General features: G+C 38.2%; 1 protein-coding gene across 1 annotated transcript in view; it reads left to right on the forward strand.

Moving 5' to 3' along the window:
* Positions 1-19,579, forward strand: part of USH2A (usherin) — a 640,561-nt gene that overhangs the window by 409,123 nt on the left and 211,859 nt on the right. The window contains exons 38-40 of the mRNA XM_032466772.1: positions 1,916-2,066; positions 2,783-2,925; positions 12,514-13,142. Of these exons, the coding sequence (XP_032322663.1) occupies positions 1,916-2,066; positions 2,783-2,925; positions 12,514-13,142 (923 nt within the window). The remainder of the gene's footprint in view (positions 1-1,915; positions 2,067-2,782; positions 2,926-12,513; positions 13,143-19,579) is intronic.

A 19,579-nucleotide genomic window follows, 5' to 3' on the forward strand; every position in this document is an offset into this window, starting at 1 on the left:
AGCTACTCTTCGCTTCCCTCTTCTGGGTCCGTTTCAGCCACAGAGACGTCTTTTGACTGTTCCTGACGCTCAGCCAGGGCTTCCCCGTCCTCGCTGCCTTTGCCCCGACTGCCCTCTCTGGCTGGATCGCTGTTCGTCTAGACATTCTCCCGTCCACTTCCTTCTGTCACTGAGGGCTCTGCTTAAGGTCACCGAATCGCACATGCTCTTCCTGTGGCTCTCCTAGCTATGGGAATTGTTGTGTGATAACCAAAATGCACCCTTCTTTTCATGTCTCTTCGCTTCCCCTGCTTTACTTGTCACCTGAGCACTGACCGCCATCTGGTAGGATCTTCGTTGTCTGCTCGCTGCTTTCTCCCTCCGTTCCCGGAAGTTCCACAGGGTCAGGCGCCATGGCTGTCTGACTCAGTGCTGTCATCCCTTCACACAAAGAACGCTCCTTGCTCAGAGGAGAGGCTCAGTGTTTACTGAATGAATTCACGAGTTATTGGTGAACTTGGAACCCTTACTACAGACCAATGAGACGTGGAATCTCATTCTTCCGTTCTCAGCACTGGCCGTTCCTCAGCCTCGTGGTTCCTAGGCTGGTTCTCCCGAATTGGAGAGTGTATAAGTCATATGCAACGTCAGGTTATGTCTAAATGAAAGTTGAAAATGAACCCTGACAATCGTTTTCCTTATTTTGATTCCTTCTCGTCCTCCACCAGTGGCCTCTACTAATCCTTGGTCATAAAGAATTTCTAATAATCAAAATGTTCCTAAAAATTGCATTATAATAGCACTTAAATTATGCTAAGGAAGTTCAGATAAGTCCAATATAGTAACAACCATAGCTAACAATTAATAATTACCAGGCCCTGAAGCAGAGTGCTTTATTTACAGTGTCTCTGATCGTCACAGCTGTTCTGCAAAAGGCAAAGGTAGTGTCCCCTTCTTGTAAAGACAAGAAACCAGCTCAGAGTTGTCTGGTGATTTTCCTAAAGCCACAGAGTTGGGCTGAATTTGCTTTTGAGTTTCTGACTATCTTTGGAATACACTGTGATATGACAGGTTCCTTCAGGTTATACCTGTTGGAAAAATTAATTTAATAACCGGAGCCTTCTTGCCGATTTTTTTAATAGGACAGGCTTTAGTTTCACCCGTTTCTGTTAAGCCTTCTAGAGCTATCCAAAGAGATTTCCCTGATAGGTTATACCAAGCAAGTATGCTGAATTCAGGAAGAATTTGCCAGAGATTCAACCAGACTAGAAAAGGGCTCTGCCCCAACTTGCAGTGTATCTGAACAAGGGCTGTGTCATTGTGAGAAGGGGCAACCAACTGCATAAAACTCACCAAGAAGGAAGCTTAGTTTTTATATTTTTATAGGTGAGAATTAAGGCTGGAATGTGCTACTTTCAGCCAATTATGTATATTTTTCTTGTAAAGAAATAAACATTAATAAATCTTTTTCAAAAAAAAAAAGTCAGTTGCATCCGTGAGTAGCGATGTGATTAAGGAGACAATGGGTGACATCGATGGAAGGAATAAAAGATCAGATCGGGATCTCTTGCCTTTCAATCGCTTGCCTGTTGAGCAAAGAGTTAAATTAAAAAGGTACTTCGGTATGTGCTTCACTAAGTCCCCTCCGTGTTTTCCATTAGACAAACAGAAGTACCGGTGGGGATGTGCTGCGTATTCATTTGTCTTGCTGTTTGGGGCTGCCTCATAAGGACTGCAGTACTAATGTAATTGTGTTGAAATGAACAATAAGGAAGTAGAGTAGTTCAGGAATGAAAATGTTAAATTAAATGGACCATGTTTAACATTGTTGTCGATCCCGAGGAACAGTTTTTCCAGTATACGGAGCATTTCGATTCCATCCAGCATATGTTCTCCACGGTTTTCTCTGCTCTAATTCATCTGTGTTTTTCGACAGCTCCAGATGGCGTGCTGCCTCCGAGGCTTTCATCTGCCACTCCAACCAGTCTTCAGGTTGTCTGGTCTACACCAGCTCGTCACAGCGCTCCCGGCTCTCCCAGATACCAGCTCCAGATGAGGCCTGGCGGCTCTAGCCGTGGGCTTCAAGAGTGAGCATTCTACCCCGTCCGCCCTCCTGACTGTCACCCGGGTTGTACAACGTAGACGTAAACTGACTGTGTCTGAAATTGCTGAACACTTGCAGGGCAGTTCTCTTTTGCAACAAGTAAAGCCCCCCTTTTAAAAGTGGGGACCCCTCCCCCCACAAAGCAATATCCTGGAAGATAATTATCTGCTTTGCAGAAATAACTATTTTTATTTTTTTATAGCATCAAAATAAGATGTCTTCACCCTTAACTTTTCATAAGCACTTAGATTGCCAAAAGCAGGCATACATCCGAACCCCATAAAGCCTGCTGACTACGGCTACAAAATTATGAAATTTATTCTACAAATTCCACGGGGCAGCCATTCTCAATACTAAACAAAAGTTTACTCAATACTACTAGGATCTACATCTCATATAAATGCAATAATACAAAGCCTTTGCCCAATGGCTACTTATTTTAAGAGATACCATGTGATGACAGAAAATTGGAGTACTGAAAGGTATACTGACATCCCCTGAAAATTATTTTTGTTAATTTCTTTAAATTTTTAAAAATTAAACAAAAAATTTAAATTTATTTTTATTGAAGTATAGTTGATTTACAGTGTTGTGTTGGTTTTAGGTATCCCTGAAAATTCTTTACAATAAGATTTTATTTGTTTTTTACTTCTTTAAATGTCTAAAGCATCCTAATTTTAACATTTCTTTCAAATATAGATTATTTTCCAATCCTTCTGCATTGTTAAGCTACGAAGTGAGAGATCTCCAACCGTACACGGAGTATGAGTTTCGGGTGGTTGCTTCCAATGGATTTGGCAGTGCTCATAGCTCTTGGATTCCATTCATGACTGCCGAGGACAGTAAGTGGTCTGAACAACACACAGCCAAATGTCCTCTCCACTAGGAAGTCTTCAAGCCTTCAGTTTTTCCAAAACAAAGAAATGAGCCTCCTCTATTTTCTTGGTGTTTAGTGACAGTAATCTTTACCAGAGCCAGAGTCGTCAGAGTCTCCAGAAAGGAAAATGTGGGCTTGGAGGGTTGGAGGTTTAGGCCAAGAGACAGGAAGAGGTAACTTACTATAAATTATGACATGGCCCCATTCAGTCCTTTAGGGGACATCTAAGTGTCCTGAAAGAGAAAGGGTATCCTCTTGTACTTTGTGACCAAATGTTACAAGTGTTCTCTGCAGAAGAACATAAGATACAAAGCTTCCTTTATCAGGATGCTTAGAGCATCATTACACCTTTTTCTGGTAACAGATTCCATTATCCTTTTCCTCATACCTGAAAGACAACCCCCAGAATAGAGGAGTGTAATCTGACGGCAGTGATCCTGTGTCTGTTACAAAGAGTAGATTGCGATTGTTTTATTCAACAAATACAGAGAATTTTCTAGTTTTTCACAGAAGAGTTATGTTTGCATATATATGTTTTTACTAGAACATATGTCAAAAATAAATACATGACTGTAATACTTAGTTTTGTACAAATTGCCTCTAAAAAAGTGTATGTATGAAAGTATAACGTTTTTAGAAAAGTCAGAAATTAAATCAAGCTGCACAGAGTGAAGGACATTGTATCTTTGAACAGTGAGGTTTTTAGGGTTAATCTTGTCAAGTCTTTTCATCAGAGGCTTCTTAGAGGATGTTGCTCTGTTGGCCAGCTGCCATTCTGGCTCTATATTCAATGAGGACTCAAGTGACTTTCAAAAGGCTAGATATTAATCTCAAAAGGCATGGTAGTTGAAACAATATCAATTGTATATTAAACAGGTTCTTTTATGTATACAGTATCCTTAATTATCTTATTTTAGTGAGAATAAGACATCAAGTGAGATTGAATCAGAACTATCTACCTTGCTTAATGCTTACTTTATTTTTTTAAAAAAAGCCATTATGAGCAATAATATATAATACTTCATCCATTTCTCCCAATTCATAATTACTCCCAGGGAGCAAGTTAGGTACTTTACAAGGACACATCCAGTCCTTTCGTCTCAAGGGTACCATTTAGTAAATTATCAGCACAGTGCAATAAACGACACCCAAGGTCCAGAAAGCATTAATGCACCTACACCCCTTTTAGGGAGAACATTACGTGCACTCTGGGGAATCTGGCAACGTGAACACCAACTGTATACGGATTTATGAACAAGAGAGCTTATGCTCAGAATAGATTTTTGAAGAAGCATTTTTTAAGGAAAAAAACAACTGAAAACAGATTTTTAATCTCCTTCTTACATATAACATGCTTGATGGCACTCAATAAAGGTTAACTAAAAATAATGATTCAGCCCACTGCAGAGGTGGAATGCCTGTAGAACGCCACAGTGGAAGAGGAGCAAACTGTCTCCTTTATTTGGCACTCACAACTTTTGTTTCCACAGAGAAGAGGGCAACACTTGGATTTCCCCAACGGTGATCCTTATTGAATAGGGTTGAGCACACTTATCTCCGGCCTCATCTTACCATAAAACAAGACTTACACACTTAGTGAAGTTAGAATTTTCAGGCACAGAGCTACTGCCTTTTTTTGTGATGTTTAGGGCTGGGGTTTGAAGTGAATAGTGTTAACCCTTCATCTTCCTTCATTAAGAATTAGTAACACTTTGTTATACAGATTAACTCATAACACCCAGTCATCGTTTTCATGGAAATCCTTTCCCTGAAACAATTGATGTCTTCCTCCCTCTGCTTCACCTGCAGACTGTGGCGTCATACACATCAGCAAAGGGCCAAAGGCTGGGCGTTTGCCCCTCCAGGTTAAGTTACCGGCACATTCTCACCCCTGTGACATGATGACAGTGTCCTATATATTTAGGGTGTCAGTGGAGATGGATGCCAGCTCTGAAGGGATGTGCAATTGTGTTGACAAAGACTGAGTGATTGGCACTGGGTACAAGCAGTTTTTCTGTCAAGGCTTCAAAGCTTTGCTTATAAAACCACCCAGGCTGACAGCTCCGTGCCAGAGTCACACTTCATACTTGATCCTGACCAGCACCTCCCCTTCACTAAAGTGTAATTCCCAAAGTAGACATTCCACATACCACCTTAGAGAATGAAACAGAGAAGTCACCTCCTGCCCACATTTAAATTTCAGACCGTCAATAGGTGCCTTTCTGCAGCAGCCAAACCCTCAAAACTTTCTGGTGCCAAAAAAAAGTCACCAATAGCAGTATTTTTAATGTGATACAGTGGAGAGCATGATTTTCATCAAGGCTGTGACACGGCCGGAGACACTTAGGCAGGAAATGAACTCTGGCCAAAGAAACAAATGCTTGGGTGAAAAGAGAAGTTCTTGTGGACAGAGAAAAAGGCTATGAGGAATTTTAATAGATTTTTTTCCCCGAATAATTTATCATTTACATCACCGTGCTACTGATCTCCAGTTCCATGCATTTTAAAAAAATCTAGTGTGCTGATGCCAAATAATAATAATGCCCATTTCCTATGAATATTTTAAATCCTGTTAAACTTGTGTTGATAAAGGATGTTTGTTCCAGCCAACTTGGTCAGGATAGTGTTCGACTGTTTGCAACCAGATAAATACAAACAACACATGATTTTTTTGTTGTTAACATGCTGTTGGCAATCCAAGCACCTATGCATGTCTGTGGCTTGTAAAAATGCACTAAGGTCGTGTTAGACTGGGGAGCATGTGGTTGATAGCATGAAGACACTTAGCGCTCCATTGAAATTTTTGCTATCTTTTCATTAGAGAAAATTATCACTCTGGAGTATATTATTATTCCCTCTCTCTCAATGTGTTTACAGTTGTTTTCCAGGCAGTGTATGTATGTAGAAATGGTAGCTGGCTGGAAGGGATACTTTCTTCCAACTTTAGCTTAAATGGGCAATGCTCCTTTGCCTTATTAAAATCCTGCCCTGTGTAAAATATGAGATAACCCACTTTTCTTTAAAAATGTGGATTCCCTAGACCACTGGAAGTCAGATAATCTGTTTTTTGCAAGGTTTTTCAGCTAACAGAATTGAAATATGGAGTATCTCTTTATTTCATTTTTTAACAACAAACATATGTTGTATACACAAGCCATTTGAGAAACCTAATGAAAATGAGTTCTTTTCTAAAAATCACTTCTCTACCTCCAAACCAAAGCAAAACAAAACCAAAAAGTCAAATTGCTTCTAGAACTGATCATTTAGTTGTCATATATTTTTAAAAGACTAAAAATTGAATCATTCACTAAATTTGTAGTTAGAAATCCTCATTTATATTTTAGCCACTAATCAAAGAGGCATTATTATACAAAATTTGTGGACTTTGAACAGTTTATTCTGTAGATTTACTCAGACAGTTTTTTCATGTTTCATTATTTTCTAACAGACTGTTCATAAGTTATGACTGGAGTATGCTAAATTTAGAAAGATGTGTCTTATTACCCACACAATGAGCTTTTAAGTACTACTAACACATTGTTTTTATTCATTGAAATCGGACTTACTGTTAGTTTTTCCACACTTACAGTTGTGCTGTGAACAAAGGATGCAGCAGTGAGGGAATCAGCGTAGTATCTGGGTCTTGCTTTAATTTTCTCATCAGCATTTTTTGAGCATTTTTCCCATGTTATTCATCTTTGAGATTCTCATAGCCATTTACAAAGCAACTGTGGTTCTTCTGCAGTAAGACTGAAGGACATTGCAATGTTAATTGAAATCTGTATCTAACAATACATTTCTGCTTTCTATGTTGTCTGACAAAATTGTACTCACCCATCAAGCCCCAGCTCAAATGTCACCTCCTCTGTGAAGCCTTCCCTCCTCATTGCTACCTTAGAATTTTGGTTTGTATTTACTTGTGTACCATTAATATCTCTTTCTGAATTATAACTTCTCAGGACCTAGGGTTCAGTCTCATTTACCTTTGCATATCTGGTGCCTAGTGGAAGGTGTGATATAGAGCAGGTACCCAAAAACTGTTAGTTGAAATACTGGTTAAGAAGAGTTTCATGTAAGCAAATCCATGAAAATTCCACCAAGCACCCCTTGACTAGGTATCTGCCATGTAGGAAGGACTGAAAGAGATGTGAAAGTTACAAGAATGCGTAGGGCAGTTTTCTTTACTTGAAGCATCCACTGTCCAGCAAGAATGTCTAAAGATAAAGATGTCTTTATCTAGTAAAACCGTAGGGTATTTAGAGCCGGGAGCAGGTCCGGAGCAGGAGCTTTTCCCTCCGCATGGAGCATCAGGAGAGCCTTCCTGGAGGGGAACCAGGAGAGGGAACAGGGAATGAGTTGTGTTTGGAGTTGACTTCAGTATCAGATTTCAGATTTACTTCCTCATCACTGGTCCAGAAGAAGATGTAAAAAGCAATTGCTATAGGTGTCCACTGACACATGGGGCCAGGAGGGCATCTTGCAAGGCGTCCTGTTCGTGGTTCCAGCCTCTGAGTATGAGGCAAGGAGGGTGAGGGTGAGAGGCAAATGTAAGAGAAAGAGATTCCAGAAGTGACCCTCATTTGTCGCCTTGGTCACAGGCAGCCTGCTGGTTTCCCTATGACTCAACATGAGCTGTCTTGACCAGGGTAATGAATGTTCTAATCAGAAAGTCCTCTGCTAAAAACCATGTGCTATTTCAAAATAAAGGGGGATAAATATACAGAAAGAGAATTCCGAAAGGAAAACATGTTTTCTTCTTATTCTCACAACCTGTAATGAGTAAAACACAGGGTCCTTGTCACACGGAGGGGAAGTAAAACTGTGAAATGAAATTTGGTCAGTTGATCAGGATACTTCTAGAGCAGGATTTTCCAAATCATTTAATAAATGTATCTGTGCCCTTAGAGTATGTAAGTTTTAAAACTAATGTTGCATGGGAAAGATCCTATTAGTAGTGTGTTTTAGAATTTAAAGTCAACCTGCATTTTAAGAGTGTTCCATGTGAAAGAAAAACAGAAACCTTTTTCAGTGAGGATGGCACACATTTGTATCTATAGGTTTTATTTTATTTAATGAAGAAATGTGAACTTTAAGTTCAGTGGTGCTAATTGATGGTTTTGCTTTTCTGTTCCAAAGATGTTTTCTTAATTGCTTTAAATATTCACCTCTGAATACTGACATGTGTATCTTCTCACACAGTGATGTGGGTCTCTGTTTTACCCCCAACAGAAGATCCATGATGCAAAGTAAATCATTTAATCTGCTGATTTTCAGAGCAAAGTGGCTCTGTTTGCAGGTCACTACTTACTTTGTTTTCTTACTTTGCATGGATTCCACCCTCCAAATTCTTGCATTTCCAGAAGTTATGAAAACAAATATTTATTATTATCTTTATATTCTCATTTTTATATCCCAAGATCCAAAGCTAAAAGTGACCCACAGAAAATCCTTTGAAAGGATAGGGCTTGATGAATGAACAGTTTTCTCCACTCAGCCTCAGTCTCCCTCTTGAGCTCTTGAATTGCGTGGGACACTTAAACCCCACTGCTCTTCCAAACTTGGAATCCCCGGCTCTTTTAGGACTTTTTTCTGCCTTCATGAATTCTCATATTAACACATGTGATTTTCTGCCCCACACTTTCAGGGAAGAATCCGTAACAATTCACTGCACAGTATGCCCCAATTCTGGAAGTCAAAGCATTCTTACTTGCCTTCCTCTACTGTCCCGGTCTCAGGAGAAATAGAGAAAATAGTTCCCCAGTATTGGCTCACCCCCTTGCAGACTGTGAAATAGTATTGTTTCGGAGTCAACCATCTTCTAGTCTTCAGACGGTCCTTTTGTTTAGTAATGGTGCCATGGTGCACAGCCCTTTTCCGATTTTATCAGTGGTCGGGAAGCTGAATGTTCGTATTTGTGCCAAAATGTAATGCCTGTTCTTATTATTTGTTTTGGGATAGAATTGTGTACCCTCTTCATTCCAAGATTAACATTTATCTTTATTTTATTGGTCCTATTATGTAAGTCTTTTATTATAAGCCGTCAAAAATCCGTGTGGGAAGTAGCTGAGGTATAAACAATAAATTGATAAAAGAATTCATGATTAAAGACAGGATGGAATCCATCATTCTACTCTTCTGCTAACATTTCAGTGTGACTATCAAAGGCCACATGAACAATTAGCATGGAATATATTGTTCTCTATCATGATACCTCCATATATTTGCCACCTTGATTTTAATTCATTGGCAAATTTAGAGGATATTCATTTACAGAGTTAATATTACAGAAAAAAGAGTATTTAAACCAAGTGAGTTTTTAATGAGAATGACAAATAATTGCTTCAAGGCAATCGTGAGAAAATACCAGGAAAACTGAGCAATCCTGGGCACCTCTAGTAGCAGACAATTTATAAAAGATTCATGAAAACCACTGAAAAAAGTTACACACGTACTACAGGTGTGAGTCATTCAGACCCCCGCACGCACGTACCCGTTCTGCCCAATATACACACCCGAGTATGAAAATAAACAAGCAGACCCCTTGGTGAATAAGCTCATTACTCTGTTTTAGGCTGGGGCTGAACTTTTGAAGCTGATGGGCAAAATCGTTTCCCATAAAAGATGATTTCATTTGCCAAAAGGAAACTATATTCTGTTATTAATGCTGAAATGAAACAGCCTGAAATATGAATCTGTGATCTGAACAGAAAGGATGCTCCTGTTCCCGGCTCCAGGAGGGGAGTTCTCTAAACAGTTACACCCACGGAGAGGGCTGTGCGGTTGCATTTTCATCACGAGCCAGCTGAGCTGCGTGGCTGTCCCACCTCCCAGCCTCCCCTCCAGTGACAGCCGCATTGACAACACGTTATACTCCACATTGATTTTACAGTTAAGGAGCTGATTGTGATATATAGGGATTTTAAGAATTCAGCTGAGAGGCTGACTTTTGCCTTTTATCATTCCATTAAAATTTTATAACCATCTTTTTCATGTCATTTCATCCATGAATTCTTACTTTAGAAAGTGATAGCTACTGCTGTGAGCATAACTTTTCTCATGTTCAGAGCTTTTTATTGTATTAGCAAACTACCCCAATTATAGTTATTACTCATGTTTTACATAATTGTGGCGACCCTTTCAACCATGCTGTAGCACGCCGGTTGATTTGTATATAGAATTAGATGATTCGGCTTATCATTTTAAAGCCTGAAATTGAAAGCATGCCAAGAGTCAGGTTTTAACACTTCCTTAGCCAAAGGAGCTAATTAAGCCACTTTCAGCTTCCGAACCACGGACTTTAAGGACCCTTCCTGCACCAAGAGCAGGGAGCCTACTCAGAGCGAGGAAGCTAATAAAACATATGCTGGCTTTTAAGGGGGAAAAAAAATTCATGCAATTGAAATTGTACATTTCTTCTTTCCCAAGATAAGAGATCATCTTTAAGGAAAGGCTGTGTTCTTGGGGGCTTGCAGTGCCAGGTCATCTCATTACCCTAGATAGTTCCCCGAGAATACTGTCATCATATTCAGGAGAAATAAAAGGCTTTTCTCCATCATAGCAGAGCATAAACTGCATCGTTGTTACTTTCCCTGAAGAAGCGCAGTTTGATAGTGCACATACGAGGAATAATTATGCAAGTCCCTGGTGAAAACCCCAATAGAAAATAGTCTGATTTTTTTTAAGTGTATATGATTCTTTTTTGAGCGAGGAAGGGTGAGTTAGGGTTAGACTTCAAAGCCTTGATTCTCTACCATTGATTTTATGGACCTCAATCTCAGAGGATTTAGTTTTATGGAACAACATTGGTATCTTACAAGACTTGTGCTTGCTTTTCTTTGGGAAACAGCCAAATCTAGATGACAAGTATAAATAAGAAACGCTCCGTATTCCTATTTTGATACGGAGAGCAGAACTAAGACGCGTCACTGCGGTTTTACAGAAGCTTTAAAATGAAAGCTAACAACAGACTCAAAGGGAAAACTGTGATCCCTCTCAAGATCACTGTACTTTTAGGATTTTTCTCTTCAAATAGGATGCATTACCAAATTGTCAGAAATAGCTTGATTTCAGGGTTCCTGCCCTGTAACATCTTTCCTCTCAAAAAGTAATTATGATTCTACCATCAGTCCAGTTGGTGACAGATACATGGATCATGTTGTGTGAAAAGGCATCCAACCAGCTATTGCTGTAGTCACCTGCTCTGCGAAACAGCCATTGCATTTCAAATTTAAACCTTGGGTGCAACCCTCAGTTGTGCGCGCACACACACACACACACACACACTCACACTCACATAATCAACACTGTTTTAAACAATTACTAAGTCCGAGTATATCTTTTTTAAAGATTTTCAATAAAATCTAATGTTCACAGAAAACTCTCATAAATGTCAAAATTGCTGTGGGCAGGAAAGGGGGACATAGCATTTTCTTGATCTGCTGTAGCAATTTATAGATTTCGGGCCGTGGTTTATAAGAATGCTAAATGTTCTGGAATTGCAGCTGTTACTGATCAGTGATTGAGCCAGATTTGTGTTATTGCACCATGTTCTTGCTTGTACCCAGAGAGCAGTAAAGCCTCGATATAATAAAAAGCACCTGCATTTTAAATGAAATTTCAATTGAAAAACTTAACAGCCCTTCAAACTGCAGAATTTAACGCAGCCCAGTAAAGCTTAAATAACACTTTGCCTCCGCAGGCTGAGGGGTTTGCATTCAAGGTGACTTGAGTGTGTCGCATGGTGAAATTATTTACAATTAAGGAATTTCTCTGGAGAGCTGCAGAACATTTGCTGTTCCACAACACCTAGGCAGGCATATGGTGGGCCTTTTTCAGTATTCATGGAGCCTCCTGAACCTTTATGATAATTGAATCAGTTAGAGTGCTGAGTGGGGGAAGCGTAAAGCCTGTTAACCCGAAGGTCAGAAACGTGCACTGTTTATTTGTCAGCAGGTGAAAGAGCTAAATCGGCGGCTTCCGTCACAGTCGTCACAGCAAAAAGCGCCTGTCATACTGACAGGGAGTGGATAAATTGCAACACATGGATTAGAGTGGTAGACAGAGCCAGGCCTAATACGGAATAGATAATGAGAGATGCTGAAGGGTTTTACTGGGCCGTGAAATACGCAGGTTTGTTATGATAGTGTTGCTGATCAGAATTAGTTACCGCGGCTCCAGAAAAATGCAGCGGAAGCTAGAACTTTGGTTACGACTGCCCTCTTGTATGTTTCTCTCCTAACATCTTTATTTCAAAAAAGTTCTTGTGATATTTTTAATGCATAGCTTTCACAAAAAGGAGGGATTTTAATAAAGCCTTCTTAGAAAAGAAAATGATAATTTAATTCATTAACGTTCAACAAGTACTTCTTGCACGTTTAAGAGCAAGCCAGTAATGATCCTTGTCTATACGATGCTTCTCCAGGTACTTATTGGCCTTTGCCAAGAGGTCAATCTCATACTCTTGTGGGAGAGTTAATACTCATTTTAGCTTTGTTTTGGAAAGATACGGGAAGTTTCCAAAAGCAATCACTTCTTCGTTTATTCTTCTTTATAGAACCTGGACCCATAGACCCTCCGATTCTTCTGGATGTGAAGTCAAGAATGGTGTTGGTCACCTGGCAGCATCCTTTAAAGTGCAACGGGGTCATTACCCATTACAACATCTTCCAACATGGCCACTTCTGCTTGAAAACTTCTGGAAATGTCACTAATTGCACAGTGACCCACTTACGCCCGTACACTGCCTATAAGTTTCAGGTAGAAGCTTGCACTTCCAAAGGGTGTTCCCTCTCACCAGAGTCCCAGGCTGTGTGGACACTCCCCGATGCACCAGAAGGTATCCCAAGTCCAGAGCTGTTCTCCGATACCCCAACATCCGTGATTCTATCTTGGCAACCCCCTACCCATCCCAATGGCCTGGTGGAGAACTTCACAATTGAGAGAAGAGTCCAAGGGGAAGAAGAGGTTACTGCCCTGGTGACTCTCCCAAGAAGCCATCCCATGAGGTTCATCGACAAGACGTCTGCTCTTAGCCCGTGGACAAACTATGAATACCGCATACTGATGAGCACTCTTAATGGAGGTACAAACAGCAGTGCTTGGGGACAAGTGACCACGAGACCCTCACGGCCCGCTGGGGTGCAGCCCCCTGTGGTGGATGTGCTAGGACCCGACGCAGCCAAGGTAAGATACAGAGTGTTCTGTCTTCTCCGCAGACTTGGAAATCTACCCTGGAGCGACTCTGTGTTGAACAGAGCCATCTACTGACAAAACGTACACATTTGTTGTTTCAGGCGTTCACTGGAGAAACTGGGTTTTGGCCTTTGGCCCAAACCATCTTAAATTCGATGTCAGGTTTTCATTTCTCCCTGTACCCCCTTAATTATGTTGTTGAGATGCTTCCATTTGCCTCACACACCTGAAATGCTCTGAATGCCACCATGGGATGCTTAGCTTAACCACCACGTCAGATTTAAATAGATCAGAAAATGAGAAGAGGTGGGGAATTACGGAGGAAAGGATTAGCGTTTTAACAAAAGCTCCAGTTACAAATATTATGATTTTTTGAATGATCAAAGAATCAAAATGCTAGGGCAAGAAATAAAAATAGCCTATTCCTGGGCTATCTAGAAGCTGTTCAATTATTCACTTCATTCTTCTGGGAATGAGCTCCAGAGGAAAGGGTAACTACCATTGTTTTGGCTTGCATACAAACTTCATTCAAGGGAAATTAGTGTAACCAAACAGGAGGGAGTTTTGCAGCTTAGAAGCCTCTTTTGTGTAAATACACACATGCTTCCATGGATTCAGTCTTGTACTACTGCCAAAAGCATTGGTACGGTAGCTTGCTCACCGGAGCACGAAACAAAGGACATTTGCATAACAGCAAAGTTCATCTGTTAAAATTATTCCTTGGATCTATGCTGTGTGTTCTCCCTCCCTCACGGAAAGCAAACACTAAGTGATGCTGAGGAGTGTAAATTGCTGAGGAAATTAAATTTAACCAACAAACTAAAATCTATTTTTTAAAGTCTAGATTATTTAGTCTCAACATGAGAATGGTCAGAGCAACATCCCTTCTTGATAGAAATATCACAAGTGTATAGAATTCTGTTGATAAAACACTAAAAGGAAATTCACTGGAAGTAGGTGATGTATGATGTTTATTGTATGAATTGGGTAATCCTAAGAATTGCTCTTCATTCAAAGAAAACACAAACCAAAAGAAAACCCCAAACTAACCTAGAGGTATTAATCATTCCTGAAATGACTTTTCCTTTTAATCCTAAGAGAATTTTGCAAAATTTGGTGGCAGCACCAATCAATACAAAGTGACATAAACACAGTCCCTTCACAAAGGCAAAGCTGGCTAATGGACATTTTTCTGGGTTCTTTCTAACAAAAATGTAAGAACTAGGAAGATCTGAAAGATAACAAATATTTTCAGAAAAATGATGGCTCAATGCACAATTCTACTTGATTCAACATCTATAAGTGATGATCAAAAGTATTCAAAACAAGGTGCCTGGCTTTTTCTTTTTCTTTTTTTTTTTCTTTTCTTCCTGTTTTGATTTTTGTAACCTCATCTAGGAATGAAACATCCATGGCTTGTCAGCCTGTTAAAGTCAAGTCTGGATTAGCTTGGCTTGGGAGCTGAATCTCACAGGTGCTCACCAGGTCAGGAATCTTAAAGTCTCTAAGAAGGTGCTTGAAATAGAGACATTGTACACTTGTGATAATTTTTTTTTAAATTTACACCTTTATTACTTCTCAGTTTATTTATAACTAGAAAAATCAAAAGTTATCAATGAAGAGAGTCATCAGGAATATTCAGCTGAATCTAGTATTGGATTATATATGTTTAAATAATATTAAAACAACATATTTATGCTTCAGTATTATGGGCTCAGTTAGGTTCAGAAAGGTCTTTAGACTGCCAAAGTAGATGTTCGAGTGACATAGCTTATCTGGTAAACAGAGGCAGTGTGGCACTAATACAATGATTTCTCTTTATAAAATACAGACTTGTGGTTGCCAGAGGGGCGGAGGGTGGGAAGGGAAAGACTGGGATTTCAAAATTGTAGAGTAGATAAACAAGATTATACTGTATAGCACAGGGAAATATACACAAAATCTTATGGTAGCTCACAGAGAAAAAAATGTGACAATGAGTATGTATATGTCCATGTATGACTGAAAAATTGTGCTGAACACTGGAATTTGACACAACATTGTAAAATGATTATAAATCAATAAAAAATGTTTAAAAAAGATAACACTTAAAAGTTAAAGTTGCAAATAGGTAAAATATGGGGAACAACAGAAGGATGGTCACTTATGACTTGGTAAAGACATGTTTTCAACATTTATCACAGTCATTCCAAATATTAGGGTGAAGAAAATTGTCAATAATATTATCGACAATAATAATAATTTCAGTTCTACTAACATTTATTGAGCATCTGTAAGTCTTCATGAGTGCCTCTTTTAGGCACGGACGATACAGTGGAGACCAAGACAAAATCCTCCCTTTACAGAACATACATTTTAGACAAAGCAACATGATAAATATATAAAATGCTCAGAGTGAAAAAGACTTGGAGGCAAAAACAATTCAGGGTAAGGGGAGTGAAGCACACCCACCACCAGGCCAGTGGGTAGAGAGCAAACGCACCGCCACGGCACCCTGGTTCTTCCTGCTTTGCCCCAGGCGGTCTTTTCACCACCACACCCTCCGAACTTGCGGTGTAATAGGGTAAACAGGGAAGCTTCACATACTCAGGCCAGCAAGAAAGCAGCCCACAGTGGCACCTCAGCAAGTGTAAAAAGGTGTGCTATAACTTGGCATAGATGTGAGCTTTAAGAAGGGAAAGTTGCATGTTGAATTCATATTCTTAATATCTTATTTGAGTATAAGGAAAACAAAATAATATATAGTGGCAAAGAGGTTGTGCTTTCTGACAAAGTGAGAGCCGCATACTTTGATTTGGTATTCAGTCACTTAAGAAAATTCATTTCGTTGTATAAAGTTGGTAAAAAAAATACTCTACAAAAACGTTAAAAAGATAGTTCAGTAAAACTATAAACTAATTTCATATTATGACTATAGACCCAGAAACTTCTAAATAAAATGTTAGCAAATTGAATTCAGTATATTAAAAGAATGATATATTAAGAAAAATCTGGTTTGATTCCAAAAATGTAAGGATTTGATTCAAAAAAAAAAAAAAACTTGTAAGATTCAGCAGCCTTTGCTAACAAAAATTCAACATAAAATCAGATTAGGAAAAAGTCAATTTATAAATTTGTTACACTAAAGTTTTGAGTACAGTTGAGGACTAATAAGGATAAAACGTAGGCATAGCTAAGTTTTATAACTGACACAGCAAAAAATCTTTTTGCAGATGGCACGAGCCTCTGAGCTGTGATGGCCCCGTTCACATCCCCAGCTGTCACAGCTGAAGCAGAATGACAGACAGGCCCGCAGTTCTCGGCATCTCAGGTGGCACAGTCCTCTCTCGGCTCAGATCACCAAAACCACCAGTCTTGGTGTGTGCACCACAAGGAACCCTCCTGCATCCCCCGACTGTGCCCACACATAGCTTTACTAGAGTGTGTACTCTTAGCGTTGCCTGTTTATAGGTTTTTTACTAAACTGTAGTAAAAGGAATTGTCTTAATCATCATTCTCACCTATTTTGGAAGATAGGCTGGTCTTTGATATCTGCTTAAATCAAACCATTAAAAAATTATAAAATCTTATACAAGGAAATAAAATAATAAGGACGACTAATACTCACTGAGTTCCTATCAAGTTCCAGGAGTTGCTTTCATTGAATCCTTACTACAGCCCTATCAGATAACTGCTATTATGTTCCCATTTCACAGGCAGGGAAACTGAGGATTGAGAGATTAAATAACCTACTTAAGATTACAAAAGGAGTAAGAGTTGGAGTTCGCACCCAAGCAATAATTGTCCAAGAGTCCATCCTGTTCTCATCTTTGCACTGCATCAAATGGAGAATGGACTGTCTTCCTGGATGGAAGGACTTAATTCCATAACAAGTCAGTCCTTCCAGAGTTAACATACACACCTAATACTGTTCACATCAGAATGCCAATAATGTTTGTGTCTTGTTTTGTTTTGTTTCAAGCCAGATAAGATGATTTTAAACTGTAAAAAAAAAAAAAAAAAAAAAAAGGCTAAATCATTGAAATATTCTGGAAAATTATGGTAGGAGGAAAGAATAGTGAAGTAGCATCTTTCTGAGTATTTACACTTACTGTAAAGCCACAGAATCACAACAATATGGTTTTGGCATAAGAATAGACAGATAGTCATTGGAACAGACTGAAGGGTTTAGAGAACAGATACAAGTATACATGGGAACTTGACCTATTGTAAAGTGACATTCTATTTCGCTGAGAAAGGATGGCTTGCTTGAAATATGATACTGTTCTAACTGATAATCCATGTGTAAAAAAATCTATCATGTCATAATTAAATGCTAATAAATTAAAATTTAGTGTTAAAAATTAGAAAGCTTAGGAAGAAAGGAATTTTATATGATTTAATCATTAAGGAGCTCTTTCTAGAGAAAAACAAAACTCTACAGCCTTAAAATAAAAGATAGTCATATTTAGATAGAAAACAATTTGGTTTTTGTAAGACATAAGATTTCTCACAAAAAAGTTGACCTTCAAAAGATTTATTGGGAAAATACATCTTTAATACATTATAGAAAAATAATTTCCTCATATTATACAAAGAATTTCTAATAATTTATGATAAAAGGCAACTCCATAGAATACAGAGTATAAATTATAGATAAATAGTTTAAATAAGAGGTTATACAAATAGCCAATAATATTTGAAAATATTGATATCTTACAAAAAGTCAAGGGAATGCAAATTAAAGAAATAATAAAGCAATTTGTGCAAAACCAAAAGGAGTAGTCATTTACTTTTTTCTTCTAGTTTTATTGAGATATAATTGACACACAGCACTGTATGAGTTTAAGGTGTATGGCATAATAATTGGACTTACATACACATGAAATGATGACCACAGAAAGTTTAATGAACATCCATCATCTCATATAGATACAAAATAAAAGAAAAAAATTTTTTTCTTGTGATAGAACTCTTAGGATTTACTCTCTTAAAAACTTTCATATATAATGTACAGCAGGGTTAATTATTTTAGTCAAATTGCACATTACATCCCAAGTACTTATTAATCTTATAGCTGGAAGTTTATACCTTTTGACCCCCTTCATGAAAGGTGTCCCCCACCCACTCCTGCTTCTGGCAACCACAAATCTGATCTCTAAGAAGAGTAGTAATTTCAAGAAATTTTTGAGGACCCCGCTCATGGACACTTTCTTTCATTGTTTGTGATAAAGTGACTTCAACCTTTTTGGGAAGTAATTCATCACTAATGGTTAAAATTAAACATATATTTTGGTATAGCAATACTTGGTAATCTATATAATAAAAACTAAGTGCAATGGTATGCATACTTGCATTTCCAAATGCTGTTTTTACACTAAAGTAATGTCAATAGGGCAATAACTGAATAATTGGTTTTCAACCATGAACGGAATATTATGCAACAGCAAAAATGATAGATTGTGTCCATGGTCTATTGTTAAGTGTGAAAAGCAAGTTGCAGCGTAATAATGGATGGGTATAAAAATATAATCATTCTGTTAAAAAATTAGAGAAAGAAAGCTTAGCTATGTGTGAATGTATTTACTGTGTTTGTGTGAGAAAGAATGGAAAAATAGATTCTAAGCTATCACCTTTTTACCCTAAGAAGGGTGGGAGTTGGGAGGGATGGGAGGAGGTCAAAGAGAAGGGTCATAATTTAATTTTCTTTATTTATCTTTGTTTTTTTCCTCTGAATACAAAATGCAAATTGAATATCAGAAGTTTAAAAATTAATATTAACAATTTTTTTAATTTGCATTTTTTATTGAAGTATAGTCAGTTTACAATGTGTCAATTTCTGGTGTACAGCGTAGTGTTTCAGTTATACATATACATACATACATTCATTTTCATATTCTTTTTCATTATAGGTTACTACAGTATATTGAATATAGTTCCCAGTGCTATACAGTAGAAACTTGTTGTTTATCCACTTTATATATAGTAATTAGTAGGTGCAAATCTTGAATTCCCAATTTATCCCATCCCACCTTCATTCCCCCGGTAACTATAAGTTTGTTCTCTATGTCTTTGAGTCTGCTTCTGTTTTGTAAATAAGTTCATTTATGTCTTTTTTTTTTTTCTAGATTCCACGTATAGGTGATATCATATGGTATTTTTCTTTTTCTTTCTGGCTTACTTCACTTAGAATGATGACCTCCAGTTCCATCCATGTTGCCGCAAATGACGTTATTTTATTCTTTTTTATGGCTGAGTAGTACTCCACTGTATAATTACACCACATCTTCTTCATTCATCTAAATGTCGATGGACATTTAGGTTCTTTCCATATATTAATATTAACAGGTTTTAAAGGAAAGGAAGAGATTTTGAAGGAGAATCTTAATTGTACTTCAATAAATGTTTATTGTGCACTTTATTCTGTATGAGAATTTTTGCCAGGGAGT

This window comes from Camelus ferus, chromosome 23, assembly GCF_009834535.1.
Source record: "Camelus ferus isolate YT-003-E chromosome 23, BCGSAC_Cfer_1.0, whole genome shotgun sequence".
NCBI lineage: Eukaryota > Metazoa > Chordata > Mammalia > Artiodactyla > Camelidae > Camelus > Camelus ferus.